At 36.4% G+C, this 17,457-nt stretch overlaps 1 protein-coding gene and 1 pseudogene across 10 annotated transcripts in view; both read right to left on the minus strand.

Annotated features, from left to right (window-relative positions):
• Positions 1-17,457, minus strand: part of BIRC6 (baculoviral IAP repeat containing 6) — a 238,151-nt gene that overhangs the window by 107,694 nt on the left and 113,000 nt on the right. For 7 of the 10 annotated variants that reach the window (XR_010750445.1, XM_066378557.1, XM_066378561.1 and 4 more), the window contains exons 30-39: positions 16,667-16,886; positions 16,048-16,181; positions 14,465-14,602; positions 12,177-12,304; positions 7,666-7,797; positions 5,814-6,029; positions 4,698-4,881; positions 3,909-4,064; positions 1,231-1,364; positions 211-364 (exon numbers count right to left, since the gene is read on the minus strand). Coding sequence is in view for 9 of the 10 variants with exons in the window: in XM_066378557.1 (XP_066234654.1) it covers positions 211-364; positions 1,231-1,364; positions 3,909-4,064; positions 4,698-4,881; positions 5,814-6,029; positions 7,666-7,797; positions 12,177-12,304; positions 14,465-14,602; positions 16,048-16,181; positions 16,667-16,886 (1,596 nt within the window). In the remaining variant the exon portion in view is untranslated. The remainder of the gene's footprint in view (positions 1-210; positions 365-1,230; positions 1,365-3,908; positions 4,065-4,697; positions 4,882-5,813; positions 6,030-7,665; positions 7,798-12,176; positions 12,305-14,464; positions 14,603-16,047; positions 16,182-16,666; positions 16,887-17,457) is intronic. The other 3 variants (XM_066378563.1, XM_066378562.1, XM_066378559.1) reach the window with 1 other exon arrangement.
• On the minus strand, positions 6,945-7,339 carry LOC136397946 (small ribosomal subunit protein uS8-like; annotated as a pseudogene).

A 17,457-nucleotide genomic window follows, 5' to 3' on the forward strand; every position in this document is an offset into this window, starting at 1 on the left:
ATAAAATAAAATAAATAATAATTTGGGCCATAAATGGAAGCTGCTCCAAACTGACTGACAGAGAAACATCCAGCTCTGAACGTCACTCTCCCGGCACACCTGTGATACTGGACTCTCCTAACACACACTCAGGTTCAATTTCTTAAGGGACAGAGCATAAATTTAGGACTTGTTTCAAGAATATGTCTTCAAAGACAAACACATACTTACCCTGAGACACTGAAACACTAACAGTCTGTGATCCATTCTTCTCTGTATTTGAAGGTGGCTTTGCTACAGGAATTCCAAGACCTCCAATGTAAGGGTTGTAATTGTAGGTGCCATAGTCAGCACCCCAATAATCATACCATGTGCTGCTTATTGGCTTAAAAAAATGGAAAACAATTGTGGTTTATTTTTCCCTCTCAGAAAGAGCAATATTATTACTTACATTATCTAAACTCAGAGCTACAAAAATTCTCTCCACCCTTTAAATTCCCCAAAACATATTTATAATCCTAATAATCTAGAGAAATGGTTCAGTAATATTCTTGTCTTTTTATACCAAAATATAAAAATACCTTATTTAAAACCTGAGATAACTACCATCCTTAATAAAATCTCTTACACAAAAGGAACCAATATAAAGTATAAGGGGTGTGTATCTCCTTTAGAAAATGTTGAGGCTAATACAGAGGTAGAATCTGCAATGAAGTCAGCTAGAATCAGATTAAATGCTGCTTAAAATATTTATAACCTATAAATATACTTCCTCATGCTTATTAGTGGTTCTTAAACATTAGTGACTATATGAATAAAATCGTGTAAGTTTTCCATATACTATTCATTGTTATACATACTGCTCACAAAAATTAGGGGATATTTCAAAATGAGTATGAAGTGATAATAAAAAGCACTTGCTTTCTTTTTATTAAGCAAGAACATCAGAAAAGCAAACAAGTCCAAAAAAGTTGTCTGATTATGCAAATGAGATGCAAAACCAACTTTTATTTCATTGGTAAAAATGCACTGTACAAAAGGCTGAAAGTACTAGAGTATCTGGACATTCCCTAATCCCCTAATTTTTGTGAGCAGTGTATTATAGTACCTATAACAATTTAATGTATTTTGAGTACATTAAATAATGGGTTACATCTGGTGAAAATGTATACTTTCCTATTTAAATAATGAATAAACCAAACGTGTAAGATGAAAGGTTTCATCTGCAAAGAATACTCTAGTGTATCATACCTTAAAAACTTTGGCTGCAAGAGGATCCTTTTCCAAATCAATATCTAAAGGATCAATGTCAACTTCCATTAGATCTTGAAGTAGCTCCAGATCAATTTCTTTATCTTTTTCCAAAGAGGAAAGAGGTGGTACACCTTCAAATAGTTGAAAGTGATTATATTGGTAGAATATATAACATAAATTTAACCAATATATTGCCTTTAAATTACAAAAAAGTTAGCCCTGGCCGGTTGGCTCAGCGGTAGAGTGTCAGCCTGGCGTGTGGAAGTCCCGGGTTCGATTAGTGGTCAGGGCACACAGGAGAAGTGCCCATCTGCTTCTCCACCCTTCTCCCTCTCTTCCTCTCTGTCTCTCTCCTCCCTCCCGCAGCCAAGGCTCCATTGGAGCAAAGTTGGCCCAGGCACTGGGAACAGCTCCATGGCCTCTGCCTCAGGCGCTGGAATGGCTCTGGCCGCAACAGAGCAATGCCTCAGATAGGCAAAGCATTGCCCCCTGATGGGCATGCCAGATGGATCCCGGTCAGGTGCATGTGGGAGTCTGACTGCCCCCACCCCCGCTCCTAACTATGTAAAAATACAAAAAAATATTTTAAAATAAAAAAAGTTATTTTACTTGTAACATGTAATTTATATCATGTATTACTGATATAAAAATAACTAAATTTTTATTCTTCACAATTAGGTATTAGTAGTTATGCAAATATACTGCTCCATTAAAAACAATGCAGTATTAGGTTGCATAAGGAAAAAGACCATCGGATTAGCCCTTGTTGAATCAAGTTGCATAAACTTGAAAGTTATTAATTTTCTTATCTCCAATACGTAATTCACTATGTTACATCTATTTTTTCAGAAACTGATACCCAGTATTTAAAGTGAAAAGCAAAAAAGATTCAAGTTATAAGACTGCTATTCAACTTATAATTCTATTATGAATTAGAAATTACTTTGCTCTCAGACGTCTTTAAATTCGTTGCGGTTTTTTTAGTTTTGTTGTTTTCGTTTTTAGCAAGTGAGAGAGAGAGACAGAGAGAGACAGAGACTGATGACAGGAAGGGGGAGAGATGAGAAGCACTGACTTGTTCTGACACTTCAGTTGTTCATTGATTGTTTTCTCACATGTGCCTTGACCGGGTGAGGGGTAGAATGGGGGGAGGGGGGGGTTCCAGCTGAGCCAGTGACCTCCTGATCAAGTCAGCTGGGCTCAAGCCAGCAACCATGGGGTCATGTCTATGATCCCACGCTCAAGCCGGCAACCTTGGGGTTTCGAACCTGGGTCCTCAGCATCCCAGGTCAATACTCTTATCCACTGTACCACTGCCTGGTCAGGCACTGTCTTCAAATTCTTAACTAGCTTTCTATACCTTACAGCTTTTATCTTCTCAATCTTCCCACACTCTTATTCAATTATATTATAGAATGCCAAGCAAATGCCAGCCTATATTAGGGTTTTGAGTATATGAAGATTAGTAAAGCAAAATTTTACCCTACAAAAAATTAACAGAGGTTCAGAGGTGAGGATACACTACAGACATTAAACCAACTACAACACGGTAAGTGCTGCCAGAGAGAATCAAGGATAAGGCAGCACCGACGGCAGTCTCCAACACTGCTGGCAGTGAATGACAAAGCTTCTTGGAAAGGGGCATGTATTATATAAATTTCAAATAAAGAGTTTATCATGCAAACAAAAGGACAAAGTCTATTCCAGATAAACATAGTATCAGGTAGAAAAGAGAAACTCATGAGAGAATGTAAGATTTAAGAATGACAAATGGCTGAAATAACCACAGCACCTAGCATATATAGGGTAGCAACTGAGTCTTGGAAAGTAGGGAGTAGTCCATAAATGATTTTGCAAGCTAAGATACACATTCACATTTTTTTGGGGGGGGGATAGAGACAGAGAAAGAGAGAGGGACAAAGAAGGATGAACAGACAGGAAAGGAGAGAGATGAGAAGCATCAATTCTTTGTTGCGGCACCTTAGTTGTTCATTGATTGCTTTCTCATATGTGCCTTGACGGGGGGGGGGGGGGGGGGTGTTAGTGGCTGCTGCTATAGCAGACCAAGTGACCTGTTGCTCAAGCCAGCGACCTTAGGCTCAAGCTGTTGAGCCTTGCTCAAACCAGATGAGCCCGCGCTCAAGCTGGTGACCTCGGGGTCTCGAACCTGGGTCCTCTGCATCCCAGTCCGACGCTCTATCCACTGTGCCATCAGGCATACACACTTACTTTTTTAAAAATCAGGAAAGAAAAAGGAAGGAGGAGGAGGAGGAGGAGGAGGAGGAGGGAGGAGAAAGAGGAGGAAGAGGAAGAGGAGGAGGAAGCAGCAAATATACTCAGAAAAGTGAATCTTAAAGAACAAGAGCATTTAACCCCATGTTAACTACTAAATAGCTTTAACAGTTTTCTAGGTTGCAATTTCTTCAACAGTCACATCAAAGTAACAAAGACATTATGAAAGGATAGCATTGTATTATAATGAGCATTTGCTCAGAGAAACAAAGCTAAACATATTTATCAGAAAAACAATTGATATGGTTATTAAAGCTAAAGACCTAATAGAAAAATAGAAAAATTAATTTTATACTTTAGTAACATTCTTAATTTTGATACATTTCCACTAAAGAAAAAAAGCTAAAGGATATTTAAAACAAAACATAATCCAAAGAATGTACCTGTTATATCATGTGTCAAAGGTTCATCTATAGTTTCTAGCAACTGAACGGAAGACTGCTGAAGGCAATCGTCAGACTCAGCAGCTGCTGCCCCGACATCATCGCTCACTGTCCCTTCCTCCATGGCTTCTGCAGCAACAGGAGCCAGCAATTCTCCTGTGTGTGATTAGACATTTGTAATTGCTTTAATAACTTATAAATAAACATCCAAAACATATTAAAGCATATTTATTCCTCCACATTAGAGAGTGAGAGCACATATTGCTCTACCAACTATAAAAGACACAGAGGCAAATGAGAACTAAGGAAATACTAGGACCCATTGCATTACCTCCAATTTCTGAAAACAAGTAAGTAGTAGAAAACACAAAATGTGTAGTATGAATAAGGAATTATTATACTCACTTTACATATATTAATTCCTTATTTACCCAAACAACTTTATAAGAAAGGTACTTTTATTCTTATTTTACATACATAGAGACTTATTCTTATATATGCAGGCATAGAGTACCTTCCTCAAGGCCACAGAGAACTACACAACAGCCCACTGGGTATTAATAATGAAGCCAACTAGCTCCAATACCCTCTACTTTAACAACCAAACTACTCTATAAAGACATTTATCACAAAAGTAAATGTAATTAAACACAAAAGTAATTTAAATGGTTGCTACTGTGGTAGACCTTTTATACTTTTGGGGGTTACAGTTTCCTTTAAAGATAACTTAACAGAGCAATGATATAAGCTGCTTTTGATATACCCTATGAAAAAGAAATCCTGACAAACCTGCTAAAATATCCTGTAGCATACATGTTAAGGAATACTGAGCCCAAGCACCGCCCCAAGATATATCTCCTCTATTGAAGTCAGTTCCAACCAAAAGTAATAACAGTCTTTCCAGTTGGGGTTCATTCACAATCTCACACAGATGTATAGTTGGCCTTGTGGCATTCGCAATGCGTGCAAGAACCTGTAATACATTTTATAAAATCATACTTAGAGAAATTACATATGTTTTCTCCAAAAGTCAAACTATTGGAGTAGTTTTCAATGAGATAAGCTTTTGGTGTCAAAATAATTGATTAACATAGAATTAAAAAATGTAATTTCATGAATCAAATGTTAAAATCTGGTTAAAAATATGGGTTGAATAGTTAAAAATAATTTCTATAAACAATGAACATGCTACAGGAAAGCCTTCAGAGCTTAAAAACTCTTTATTAGTACAACCTGACACTTATTGGTATATTTCCCATTTTTACTATTAAGAAAACATATATTCAAGATAAACATACAGGCCCTGGCCGTTTGGCTCAGTGGTAGAGCATCGGCCTGGCATGCAGGAGTCCTGGGTTCAATTCCCAGCCAGGGCACACAGGAGAAGCTCCCATCTGCTTCTCCACCCCTCCCCCTCTCCTTCCTCTCTGTCTCTCTCTTCCCCTCCCACAGCCAAGGCTCCACTGGAGCAAAGTTTGCCCAGGCGCTGAGGATGGCTCTGTGGCCTCTGCCTCAGGCGCTAGAATGGCTCTGATTGTGGCAGAGCGACGTCCCAGATGGGCAGAACATCGCCCCCTGGTGGGCATGCCGGGTGGATCCTGGTCGGGCGCATGCGGGAGTCTGACTGCCTCCCCATTTCCAACTTAAGAAAAATACCCCCCCCAAAAAAAGATAAACATACCCAAATTACATACATTGCAAATCTACATTAATATAGTTTTAACTAGATTAATATATAAATTAGGTCTCCCGAAAAATCAGTGACAAAATATTTTAAAATCTTTCAAGGCACAATAAAATTTTACAAAAGCAAAAACCAATAAAAGCACTATTACTGCATTCTTTCCTAATTTTTTTTTACTCTATAAACCTGTAATTATAAATTATGCCTATTAGTTTACTTACCTTACAAACAAATAATAAAAGGTCTGCATGACATGTAAAATCCATGGAGAGGAGAAACAGGACAAGTTTTTGGACTACTGAAATGCAACGTTCATGGGCCAAGGTAAATGGAAGTGGTTCTATCTCTGGACTCTCTTTGGTTGTTGTAACTTCTGTGTCTAAATTAGAACGAGACCATTCTGCTGTCCGACGTAACCGAATTAAATCCTTAAAGTGCTGTACAGAGCAATTTATAATATTGCAATCAATATTTATTGAATAAAAGTTCTTTCAGTACAAATGTACTTATCTGATAAAAATATTCACTAAGAAAACTTAAACTTCTAAAGAACAATTTTTTTCAAAAAGTAAGATTATTAAAACCTATATTGATGAATATATGTAAAGTCCTATTTGAGAGTAAGGTATAGGACATAACAGAATTTCAGAAAAGTGAAGGTCTACAAAAAGGGAAAATTAGGCCAAATCTAACATCATAGATATTACCAAAATATCCTAAACATAATTCATAAAAGTTGAAGGGCAAAGAAAACTATATAACTTTAAGTATTAAATATTACTCAATTTATTTCAAAGTCTGAGGGAATAACTATAATTTCATATTTATAAAACACAATGCACAAATATGGTGGCTAAATCTAAATGTTACTCCCACAAATTTAGAATATAGTTATTCTTAAATTTTATCTATAAATAACTGAACTTAATTTTTACTTAGAAAGGACACAAATTAAGAAAACTACACATTTCCTTGAGTCTTTTTATTTTCTATTTACTGGAAGACAATCCACTTTCAAGGAAATATACTACAGACAGTCCCCAATTAACAAAATGGTTCAACTTAAAGAGTTTTCAACTTTATGACAATGCAGAAACAAGTACTGGGCTAGCGATATGCAGTACCATACACTCTCATGATACTAGGAAGGAGCAGTGAGCCATAGTTCCGAGTCAGGCACAGTCATAATAAACAACCGTTACTCAGTGTCCTTGTGCTACCAGCACTTTTTGGACATTATGTTCTAAACGTGTTTAAGGTAAGCTAGGCTAAGCAATAATGTTTCATACTTTAGTGTACTGATTGCATTTTTTCCATTGACGCATTTTATTTGCATATATGTATTACATTTCCTAGAAAAAGAATCCCAGGATTTTCCCTCTTTTGTGTTTCCTCTTGTTTCTTCATGGTCCATAATGCCCACTGATATTGTCAGTACAATGAAATCAAACTGACGGGAAAGAAGCAGGTTGTTCCGCCATTTTTCTAGATCTTTGAGTTGAACATAAAATCTGGAGCTGATTACTCCACACCTGTTTAATCTGCCTGTGAGGTCCACAACAATTTTCCCAGCTCTGTGGTCATCAATAATTTCAAATTTACCAATGTAACCATGCTTCATCATCATGGTTAGAAACCCAACGATGACTTTGGAGCCTGGTCTAATAAGAACCTGGTATTTGCCTCTCTTTTTGGTATTGTTTATGCTCTTGAGAGCATCAGCCAGGACATTCATGCATACCATGATGGCAGCATGACAGATGGCAGAAAGAGTAACTGCATTTTCTACATAACAATATTTTCAACTTACAATCAGTTAATCAGAATGTAACCCCACTGTAGGTTGAGGAGCATCTATAGAAAAATACTTTTAAGTCCACATTTATCATGCATTTTGTTGAGTTAAAAGCTACCATCACTCCCTCAAAAGTGTTTAGATTTTTCTGTTGATAAGGAAAACAAAATATATTTAACTTTCCTAATCATTATTAATGTTACTTAGCTACTCGATTTAAAATAATAAAAGAAAAAATGATTTTTCTAATATAATTACATTGAAAATTAAAAATGTACCTTTGAAGTAGCCTGTTTTAGCTTTGCTTGCTCCACCAGAAGTTTATATGATGATCCTTTATTACTCTGTATTTTTTCTTTTTCCATCTGCTCCACCAAAGCCTTCTGCTTTGCTTTTAGTAGATTAAGTTGCTTAAAAAGAAAAATGTTAATCTTACAATGTTAGAAACAACAGAGTAAATTATTATACTCCTCACAGAGTGCAAACATAAAACTAATAAATAAGTGCAGTAAACTCTCCTGTATGCTCATTCCCCATGCCCAGATTCAGATGTTACCTTGCTGCTGGTGTGCGCTATGTAGGCATGCACAACCACCATGGTTGCATCTGTACTGAACATACACAGATATTTTTTCATATTGTTATTCCCTAAACAATATAACTGTTTACATAGCACTTACATTGTATTAGGTATTATAGGTAATCTAGAGATGACTTAAAGTATACAGGAGAACACAGGTGATATGCAGACATTGAGCCATTCTACCCAAGGGACTTGAGCACCTACAGATTCTGGTATCTGCAGGATCCTGGAACCAATACCACATGGATACCAAAAGATGATTCGAACTCCTTGAAAGATCTAGTTTTAACTGTGTTGCTGATTAAAAAAAAAAACCCACCCTTTCTTAGTCCCAATTAGAAGATCTTTCTATCTTTTAATGAAAAATTAATTCTTTACCTCATGGGAGAAGAAAAATAACTAGAAGACTCTCTTATGCAAGCCACTAATGAGACTAACAGACTTTTTAAAAAAAATACAAGATAAGAATTATTTTTAAATATAGGGGGAAGCATATTTTTAAAAATTTTCCATTGATTTCAGAGAGAAAGAAAGGAAGGCAGAGAGAGAGAGAGAAAAAGAGAGAGAAAGAAACATTGGCTCGCTGTTCCATCTAGTTGTTCCATTTACTTGTGCACTCATTGATTGCTTCTTGTACATGCCCTGACCAGGAATTACACTGGCAACATCAGTGCCCTGGGTGAATGCTTTATTCACAGATCCACCCAGGTAGGGACAAAAACATTTTTTGCACAATATTTTTAGTTTTGCTTTATGGGAATCTCCCTCAAGAGTAGTACATTTTTTAAATGCTTATGTTTCTTATTAATTAAAATGTTTACTAAGCTAACAGTAACAGTTTTAAGAAATAATAGAGATCTCTTGGGCACTTTACTGAATTCCTCCAATGATAACGTTTTACAACTTTAATAAACAATATCACTACAGGGTAATTACATCATTATAATTCACCAATCTTATTCAGATTTCTCCAGTTTTACTTGTGTGTGTGTGTGTGTGTGTTTTCATTGTATATTACCTAGATATGGGGTTGATGTACCTATTACTACAGTTAATCTTGAACAGTTCTATTGCTACAAGATTCCCTCATGCTCTTCTTTTATGTTACAAACTCACTCCCCCTCAGATACAATCTGCCCCATCTCTAAACCTAGGCAACCACTAGTTGGCGACAACAAATAAAAGACCAAAAGGAGGATAAATATCTCTGCCCAGATGCATCTTAAAAATCTGTTGAACGATTTAATCACTTCACCATATAGCCATATATGCAGAATACTTAAATAGAAAGTCACTAGAAAATTATAGCCATAATTGCAAATGAGCAATTTAGTTAAGAGTTTAATAAGCCTACCTTTTCAAAGAATATTTTCTAAATCTCTATTACTGGGCACATATTTTTGTCATCAAAGGAAAAAGCTTTAATATCGTATTATAAAGAAATAAGAACTTGGCTGTTATCTTCATATATGAAAAAAGAAATGTATCCTAACTTAAAACCAGCCATGTACAGAATAATCAATTTATATAGTGTGAATATGAGAATTAGTAAAAATCAGTATTTTTAAAAATTGTTCCAAAAGTTCTACAGCTATCAAGAAAAAATGTAATTATAAATTGATTTTATACAAGCACAATTTTAAACAATAATTTAAATTACTGCACAAAGACATTTTTCTCTAAACTGTTTCAAAATAAGTTGGCAACACGATGACCAAATGATACTGAATACTTTAAGTGTGCATTTCTTAGAAAGAAGAAACTCTTCCTACAAACCAAAATATAATCATCATAATCAGAAATGTAGCACTGACGGACTACTATCAACTATTCTATTCCGCAGACCCATTTTAACTTTTGCCAACTGTCCAAATAATGTCCTTCATACTGCAAAAGAAAATAAAGTAGTGATATTTTACTAAGAAAAATCCACTGGGTTATACTCTGTTTGTTTTACATCTTCATATCCAAAATTAAATACAGCACACATAAACAATAAGTGATTAGCTGGGTTTGAAAAGATGCAAATTAGCACCACTTAAAATTAGCTGAGTATCGGCCCTGGCCGGTTGGCTCAGTGGTAGAGCGTCGGCCTGGCGTGCAGAAGTCCTGGGTTCGATTCCCGGCCAGGGCACACAGGAGAAGCGCCCATCTGCTTCTCCACCTCTCCCCCTCTCCTTCCTCTCTGTCTCTCTCTTCCCCTCCCGCAGCCGAGGCGCCACTGGAGCAAAGATGGCCCGGGCGCTGGGGTGGCTCCTTGGCTTCTGCCTCAGGCGCTAGAGTGGCTCTGGTCGCGGCACAGCGACGCCCCGGAGGGGCAGAGCATCGCCCCCTGGTGGGTGTGCCGGGTGGATCCCGGTCGGGTGCATGCGGGAGTCTGTCTGTCTCTCCCCGTTTCTAGCTTCAGAAAAAAAAAAAAATTAGCTGAGTATCAACAAGAAAAGGGTTGAGAGAAAAAGTTTCAGATCATTTTTCTCACAAAAGATTGAATCATTAGCTCATAGCTGAAAAGCTCAGAAATAAAAATTAAGTTGGTGCTGAGTCATGTTTTATATAAAGCCCTAGGCTTTCACAAACTTGCCATATCCTAAGATCTCACATAAAATCTTATTTCATCTTAAATCAATAACACAAATATTTATTGACAACACACCAAGTTTTATACTAAGTATCAAGGATATAGCACATGCTGGAAGATAAAGACATTTTAAAAAGTAATTGTAATAAAGTACTGGCTCACAAGAATCTGAGGTCAGCCATAAACTCACTTATAGCAAGTAAAATGCACATTAATAAATTTTATGTTTAATTTTTTTAAAAAATCATGAAAACAAGAAAAAAAAAGAATTCACAAATGTCCTGCAATAAAATTATAACCTAATATACGGGGGTGGAAAAATGTAGGTTAATAATAACAATAATAAATATAATAATAAATAATACAAGAATGAAGTTTCGTATCCTCACAACTATAAACCTTTTTCCCAGCCCTGCATTCCCTCCTATGAAAGAAAAAGTGTGTGTTCACGTGCATTTGCACATCGGAGAAGCAGATATGTTTATATTTCAAAAAGAAAGAATAAACCAAAAACTAAAGGGTTCATCAAAAGGAAAATGGAAAAGCAGATTTTGGAAGATTCATATAATGGAATAGTGGTAATGATACACTAAATAATACAGATGAATCTCAAAAATATCAGTTTGCCCCTGACCAGTTAGCTTGGTCAGTTAAAAAGCATCATCCTAAATGCCAAGGTTGCGGGTTCCATCACTGGTCAGTTCACACACGGGAAGCAACCAGTGAATGCACAATGAAGTAGAACAACAGAATGCTTCTCACTCTCTCTCTCCCCCTTCCTCTCTCTTAAAAAAATTTTCTAATATATCATTTTGAGGAAAAGAGGTCCAGCATAAAAGATCTCAAACTCTGCATTATTCCTAATAATTTTTTAAGAAATCATTTATTCACAGGGAAGTGTACAAATCTCATGTTGACAAAATAAAAAAGTCCCCACAAAAATTATACTGAATATGAAAAGAAAAATATAGGACACATGAGGAACATATTATATGAAATACTATCCTAACTTAAAAACCAAGAAGACCTGAAAAAATAAGTTAGGTTATCCAAGCAAAAGAGTAAAAGATATGGTTAGGAGAAAAACAAAACAAAACAAAAAACTTAGAGCATGCAAAAATCCAGAATGAGAAAACTGGTGTAAGTGGTCCAGACACTCAAATTCAACATGGCAGACCAAAATGCAAAATTGAAAGCTACACAGAAGGGTAGACAAATAGATACCTTCAAGCCATGTTATGGAGTTTGACCTTCATCAGAAGGTCAACTGAGAGTTACCAAGAATTTAGAGATGACCAAGCTTGTTTAAAAAGAACTCCCTAGGGGTAGCATGAAAAATCAACTGGACTGAGAAAGAACAAAGGCAGACAGACCTTTTTACCAGACAAAGGATAATGATGGCCTCACTTAGAATGGCAGTAATAAAAGTGTGAAGAGGTAGTCAGTTTAAAAGATATCACCAAAAATCTGTTAACTACATATTATTGCAGTCTTACAAAAAAGGAAACTGTGTCCCAGTATTAAATTGTTTCTCTATGTAGCTCTTTAAATGTCATACCTAATATTGATGGCAAGTCTATCCCATGCAACTTCTCAAACATTAAAATAAAAATGGTACTGAAAATTACCTGTTTATGATGAACTAGCTGCTTTCTGATTTTCCGGGAATATAATCTGTCAAGGCTACTGCTGCCTTTGGAAGACCTATGTATGTTCTGAGTGTGCAGATTATTGTTAATAAAACTCCACTGGTTACCTACAGGGCAAGAAACAGTTTTATTAACAATTTTGTTAAATATAATTTTAAAATACTACTTTTAATACCAGTAAACACAAAATTATAAATGTTAATCATGAAAAAAGTTTTGTTTTTTGTTTTTTTTGGTTTTTTTTTTTTTTTTGTATTTTTCCGAAGCTAGAAACGGGGAGGCAGTCAGACAGACTCCCGCATGCTCCTGCCCGGGATCCACCCAGCATGCCCACCAGGGGGCAATGCTCTGCCCATCTTGGGGCATCGCTCTGCCATAATCAGAGCCCTTCTGGTGCCTGAGGCAGAGGCCACAGAGCCATCCTCAGCGCCAGGCAAACTTTGCTCCAGTGGAGCCTTGGCTGCGGGAGGGGAAGAGAGAGACAGAGGGGAAGGAGAAGGGGAGGGGTGGAGAAGCAGATGGGAGCTTCTTCTGTGTGCCCTGGCCGGGAATCAAACCCGGGACTCCTGCAAGCCAGGCTGACGCTCTACCACTGAGCCAACTGGCCAGGGCCGAAAAGTTTTTAAAAAAATTAAGAAAACCAATGTAAAGAAATTGCTAATATTTGACCCTAGAAATGTTAACTTAGACCTTACGTGACTTTAAGACCAGAGTTCTGTCCCCAATCCTTTAAGATTAACAGCCATCTTTCTCCACAAGTAAGATTAGTTTTTACCCAATATTAATTTGATAATGTCATTCAATTCTAAAAACAAACGCTCAATATTGCCTGATTTTAAACTCATATGCTTCTGTGTAGGTGCCCCGCAAAAAGGGTATTCAATAAGTTAACTTAATGACTGTAAAAATAGGGTTCAATAATTCACAAACCATGCTGCATAGCTCTATTTATTCCAATTTTGGGGGGAATGAATCAAAACTATTCTTTTTTTTTCTTTTTATAATAATTTTATTTTTTTAATGGGGTGACATCAATAAATCAGGATACATATATTCAAAGATAACAAGAGTCCAGGTTAACTTGTCATTCAATTATGTTGCATACCCATCACCCAAAGTCAGATTGTCCTCTGTCACCTTCTATCTTGTAAAACTATTCTTTATGTGTCATTCTTCTGCTCAATTCAGGCTTAACCCAACACTCAACCCACCTTCAATTATTTGTTCCTTTGACTAACCTAAAGACATCTTTTTCGATTCTCTATTATCCATTTGTCAAGTCTGTTATAACTCTTCAAACCCCAAAATAAATGTCTTCCACTGGAAACACTATGTTTCCATAGTCTCTGAACGATATAAATAAAAACTAAGACCTCCAATACTAACTGTTATATTCCAACTTCATACTATGGTCATGTTTAATTATATCTTACGTCTGTATCCTATAACTGAGTTAACAGACCACTGTATACAGTATTCATTTAAAAAGCAAATACATAAAGACAAATTCCCTGTACATGAAAAGAGTCCCTATCTTCTTCCCAAACATAATGTAAACCATAAACAACTGACTAACTTATGAAAAAAAAACCCTCAAGGGAGCTTTTTTAATACTAGGATCCTGACAATGCATAAAATGCCCAATTTTATGGCTCTTATTAACTTTATTTGCATAGTAAATGTGGGTATTTATATCCTTTATAAAATTTCTTGTTAACTTAGGGGAGGGAAAGAAAAAATGTCTTCCAATTTGATTACCCTTCATTTAAAAATTTTTTCCATGTCGCAAGCTTATGAAGATTACAACAAAAAAAATTCTCAAAATTTTTGTAAATATTGTAAATATGAGTAATTTGTAATTAATAAATAGAACTATATTTATAATGTTAAAGTAACATTATACTAAAATAACAAAACTATGAGAACTCTTCACAGACTTCCTTTCCATAACTTCACTTATATATATATATAAGTATGGGGGGAAACCTTGTTAAAGACATGATTTGTATCTACAAACTAAAGTCATGTTCAGACAAAGCATTCATCCATAACATCCTTCAAAACTAAATTCTATCCTCAAAATAATAATAATAATAATAATAATAATAAAGTTAAATAGACAAATTCTAGCCTTCAATGGATTCCTGGTAAAGTTAATTCATATTTTATATAAATTACATACAGCTGGAATCTCCAGGCCAATAGCCAGTTCTGGAACAACTGTGTCTCAAAATCCCCACCAACAGATTATTATAAACTTCTGATACCTGTCAGAAACCTCTCCCTGTCTTTACCATTCAAAGGTTTCTTTGCAGCTGCTGCTTCATCTTCAACAGTTGCCACATAATCCAGCAACCTGGACACCAGCATAACAACCCAACTGATCATGGGAATATCTAGTACTCCTATAGAGATGAGAGGGGGAAAATAATTAGGTGACTCTAAAAGTCCTAAAGAAGTCTGATAAAATAATTATGAGATAAAACAGTTTATAAATTCAAAACATTTCATATTAACACTAATATTTATTTATGATAAGCCTCAAAATTGGAACCTAAGACCATAAATTGAGTCACACAACGAATCTAATGAAAGACAAATGTTTCATGGTACAAAAATAGATTCATGGCCTGAACAGGCAGTGGCGCAGTGGACAGACAGAGCGTTGGACTGGGACGCAAAGGACCCAGGTTCGAACCCCGAGGTCATCAGCTTGAGCGCAGCTCATTAGGTTTGAGCAAGGCTCACCAGCTTGAGCCCAAGGTCTCTGGCGAGCAAAGGGTCACTCAGTCTGCTGTAGTGGCCCCTGCCCCCCCCCCCCCGTCAAGGCACATATGAGAAAGTAATCAATGAACAACTAAGGAGCCACAACAAAGGATTGATGCTTCTCACCTCTCTCCCTTCCTGTCTTGGTCTGCCCCTATCTGTCCCTCTCTCTGTCTCTGTCACAAAAAAAAAACAAAAACCCAAAAATTGATTCTTAAACGTAGGCTGAATCCAACAGATAAATTATAAACTAGAAAACAAGGTATAAGATGCTATTCTTTTATTTACAGGTGACTGATATAAAAAATCTAACTCTCAATACAGTGTTAATCAAATTTTAAAGTTTTAAATTCATATGTCCTAAGGTTTTTATTCCAATAACAATTTTCTCCCTCAATTAAAATTTATTAATGACAATAGCAACGGTACCTTCAACTTAAATGTGGTTTTTTTTTTTCTGAAATGAGAAGCAGGTAAGCAGAGACAGACTCCCGCATGTGTCCAACAGGGATCCACCCAGCATGCCCACTAGGGGGAGATGCTCTGCCTATCTGGGCCATTGCTCCATTGCAACCAGAGCCATTTGGACACCTGAGGCGGAGGCCATGGAGCCATCCTCAGCTCCCGGGCCAACTTTGCTCCAATGGAGCCTTGGCTGGGGGAGGGGAAGAGAGAGACAGAGAGGAAGGAGACAGGAAGAGTAGAGAAGTACATGGGCACTTCTCCTGTATGTCCTGGGCAGGAGTCGAACCTGGGACTTCCAAACACCAGGCCAACGCTCTACCACTGAGCAACCAGCCAGGGCTTAAATAAATTAGATTTTAGTTATAATAGTATAAAAGAAACATATAACAATAATTTCCAAAATCAAAATTCAAATAATGAATAGGTAACATTTAAAAAGCAATAACTACATGAAAGCCAATTACATGAAGGCTGGTCATCCTAAAATGTCTACATCATAAAAATAGTAACAAAATGTGCAGCAATGAATACTTTAAAAATTAATTCAGAATGGCTAATTAATAAAGCAGTATTTACAGGAACCTTATGTTTCTACTAAAGACAGCTCTTTAAAAATTACCTTCTGTCCTCCGATGCATGGGTAACTGTGGCTGAAGAGGTGACAATAAATTATCCAATAGATTAAGTAAGCTTTCTAGCACTCCACTGTTACTAAGTGATCTTTGACCAATGCAAGAAAGTAACATGAAGACTCTAAAAAGAAGATATAAATAAAATACTCATTATGAATCAATTTAACTGTTCATTGAAAAAAAATAATTAACATTGAAATTTAATAGAGTAATAATTGGATCTTAGCAAGCTATCCGGAAGTATGATATTAAAATTAGCTTTATCAAGCTATTGGTTATATTTTCTAACTTTATCCACATGAAATCTTGTAGAAAGAACTTTACCACAGCCTCAAAAATATACACAAAATAAAATAACATGACCTGACAGGAAATACTTGTATACAAAGATCTATAAAGTCCACAGTCAGTTAGGAAACTCAAGATACAGTCTAATTATATCACATAGAATCTTCTTCAATATAACTGTCACTAGGCATTCCCCAAACTTAGACTAGATATGCTTCTTTTTTCTACTCAGTGTCTATAAATGAAGATTTCAAAAACTGAACACAGATTGTGAGAAGTATAAATCATTAATAACAAGTCAAATATCGTCTGACCTACCTATCCTGTGGAAAGATGAGAAGCTGCTCTGAATTGTATAATTCCTGAAGAACATTAGAGAGAAACTGACCCCACCATCTTTCACCACCACAGAGTTGAACAAGTAGAAGACCAGTATGTAACCGTATCTTTGGGGTTCCACTGATGCACAAGTGTTTAAAAAGTTCTTCACAAGCCTGGGCATGAAATGTACTCTGCAAAACTGCAGGAACAGAGTGTCCTATCACAAGAAAGCAAACAGTAAAATTTCCTTTATAACTCTGTATTGTAATATCAAAATCAACATGCCTAGATATAGTTTCTTCTTTACCAGCAATCAGTACACAATTATACTATTCTTACTTTGCTATTTATTGATTCATTCCCATATATAGAATTTCAATTGCTAAATACTTGAGGAAGAGTTAGCACTTAAATCCATTATACAGTGTGTCCGTAAAGTCATGGTGCACTTTTGATTGGTCACAGGAAAGCAACAAAAGACAAAAGAAATGTGAAATCTGCACCAAATAAAAGGAAAACCCTCCTAGTTTCTGTAGGATGATGTGGCAGCATGTGCGCATGCACAGATGATGACGTGACACCATGTATACAGCAGGGCAGCCCATGACCATGCCAGTCGTCAAGATGTGGACGGTACAGAGGAAAGTTCAGTGTGTTCTGTGGCTCGCCAAATTCGAATCCGTGACCAAAGTGCAACGTGAATATTGGCGCATTTATAACAAAGCGCCACCACATAGGAATAACATTACTCGGTGGGATAAGCAGTTGAAGGAAACCGGCAGTTTGGT

The sequence above is a fragment of the Saccopteryx leptura genome, chromosome 3 (assembly GCF_036850995.1).
Source record: "Saccopteryx leptura isolate mSacLep1 chromosome 3, mSacLep1_pri_phased_curated, whole genome shotgun sequence".
NCBI classification, from domain to species: domain Eukaryota; kingdom Metazoa; phylum Chordata; class Mammalia; order Chiroptera; family Emballonuridae; genus Saccopteryx; species Saccopteryx leptura.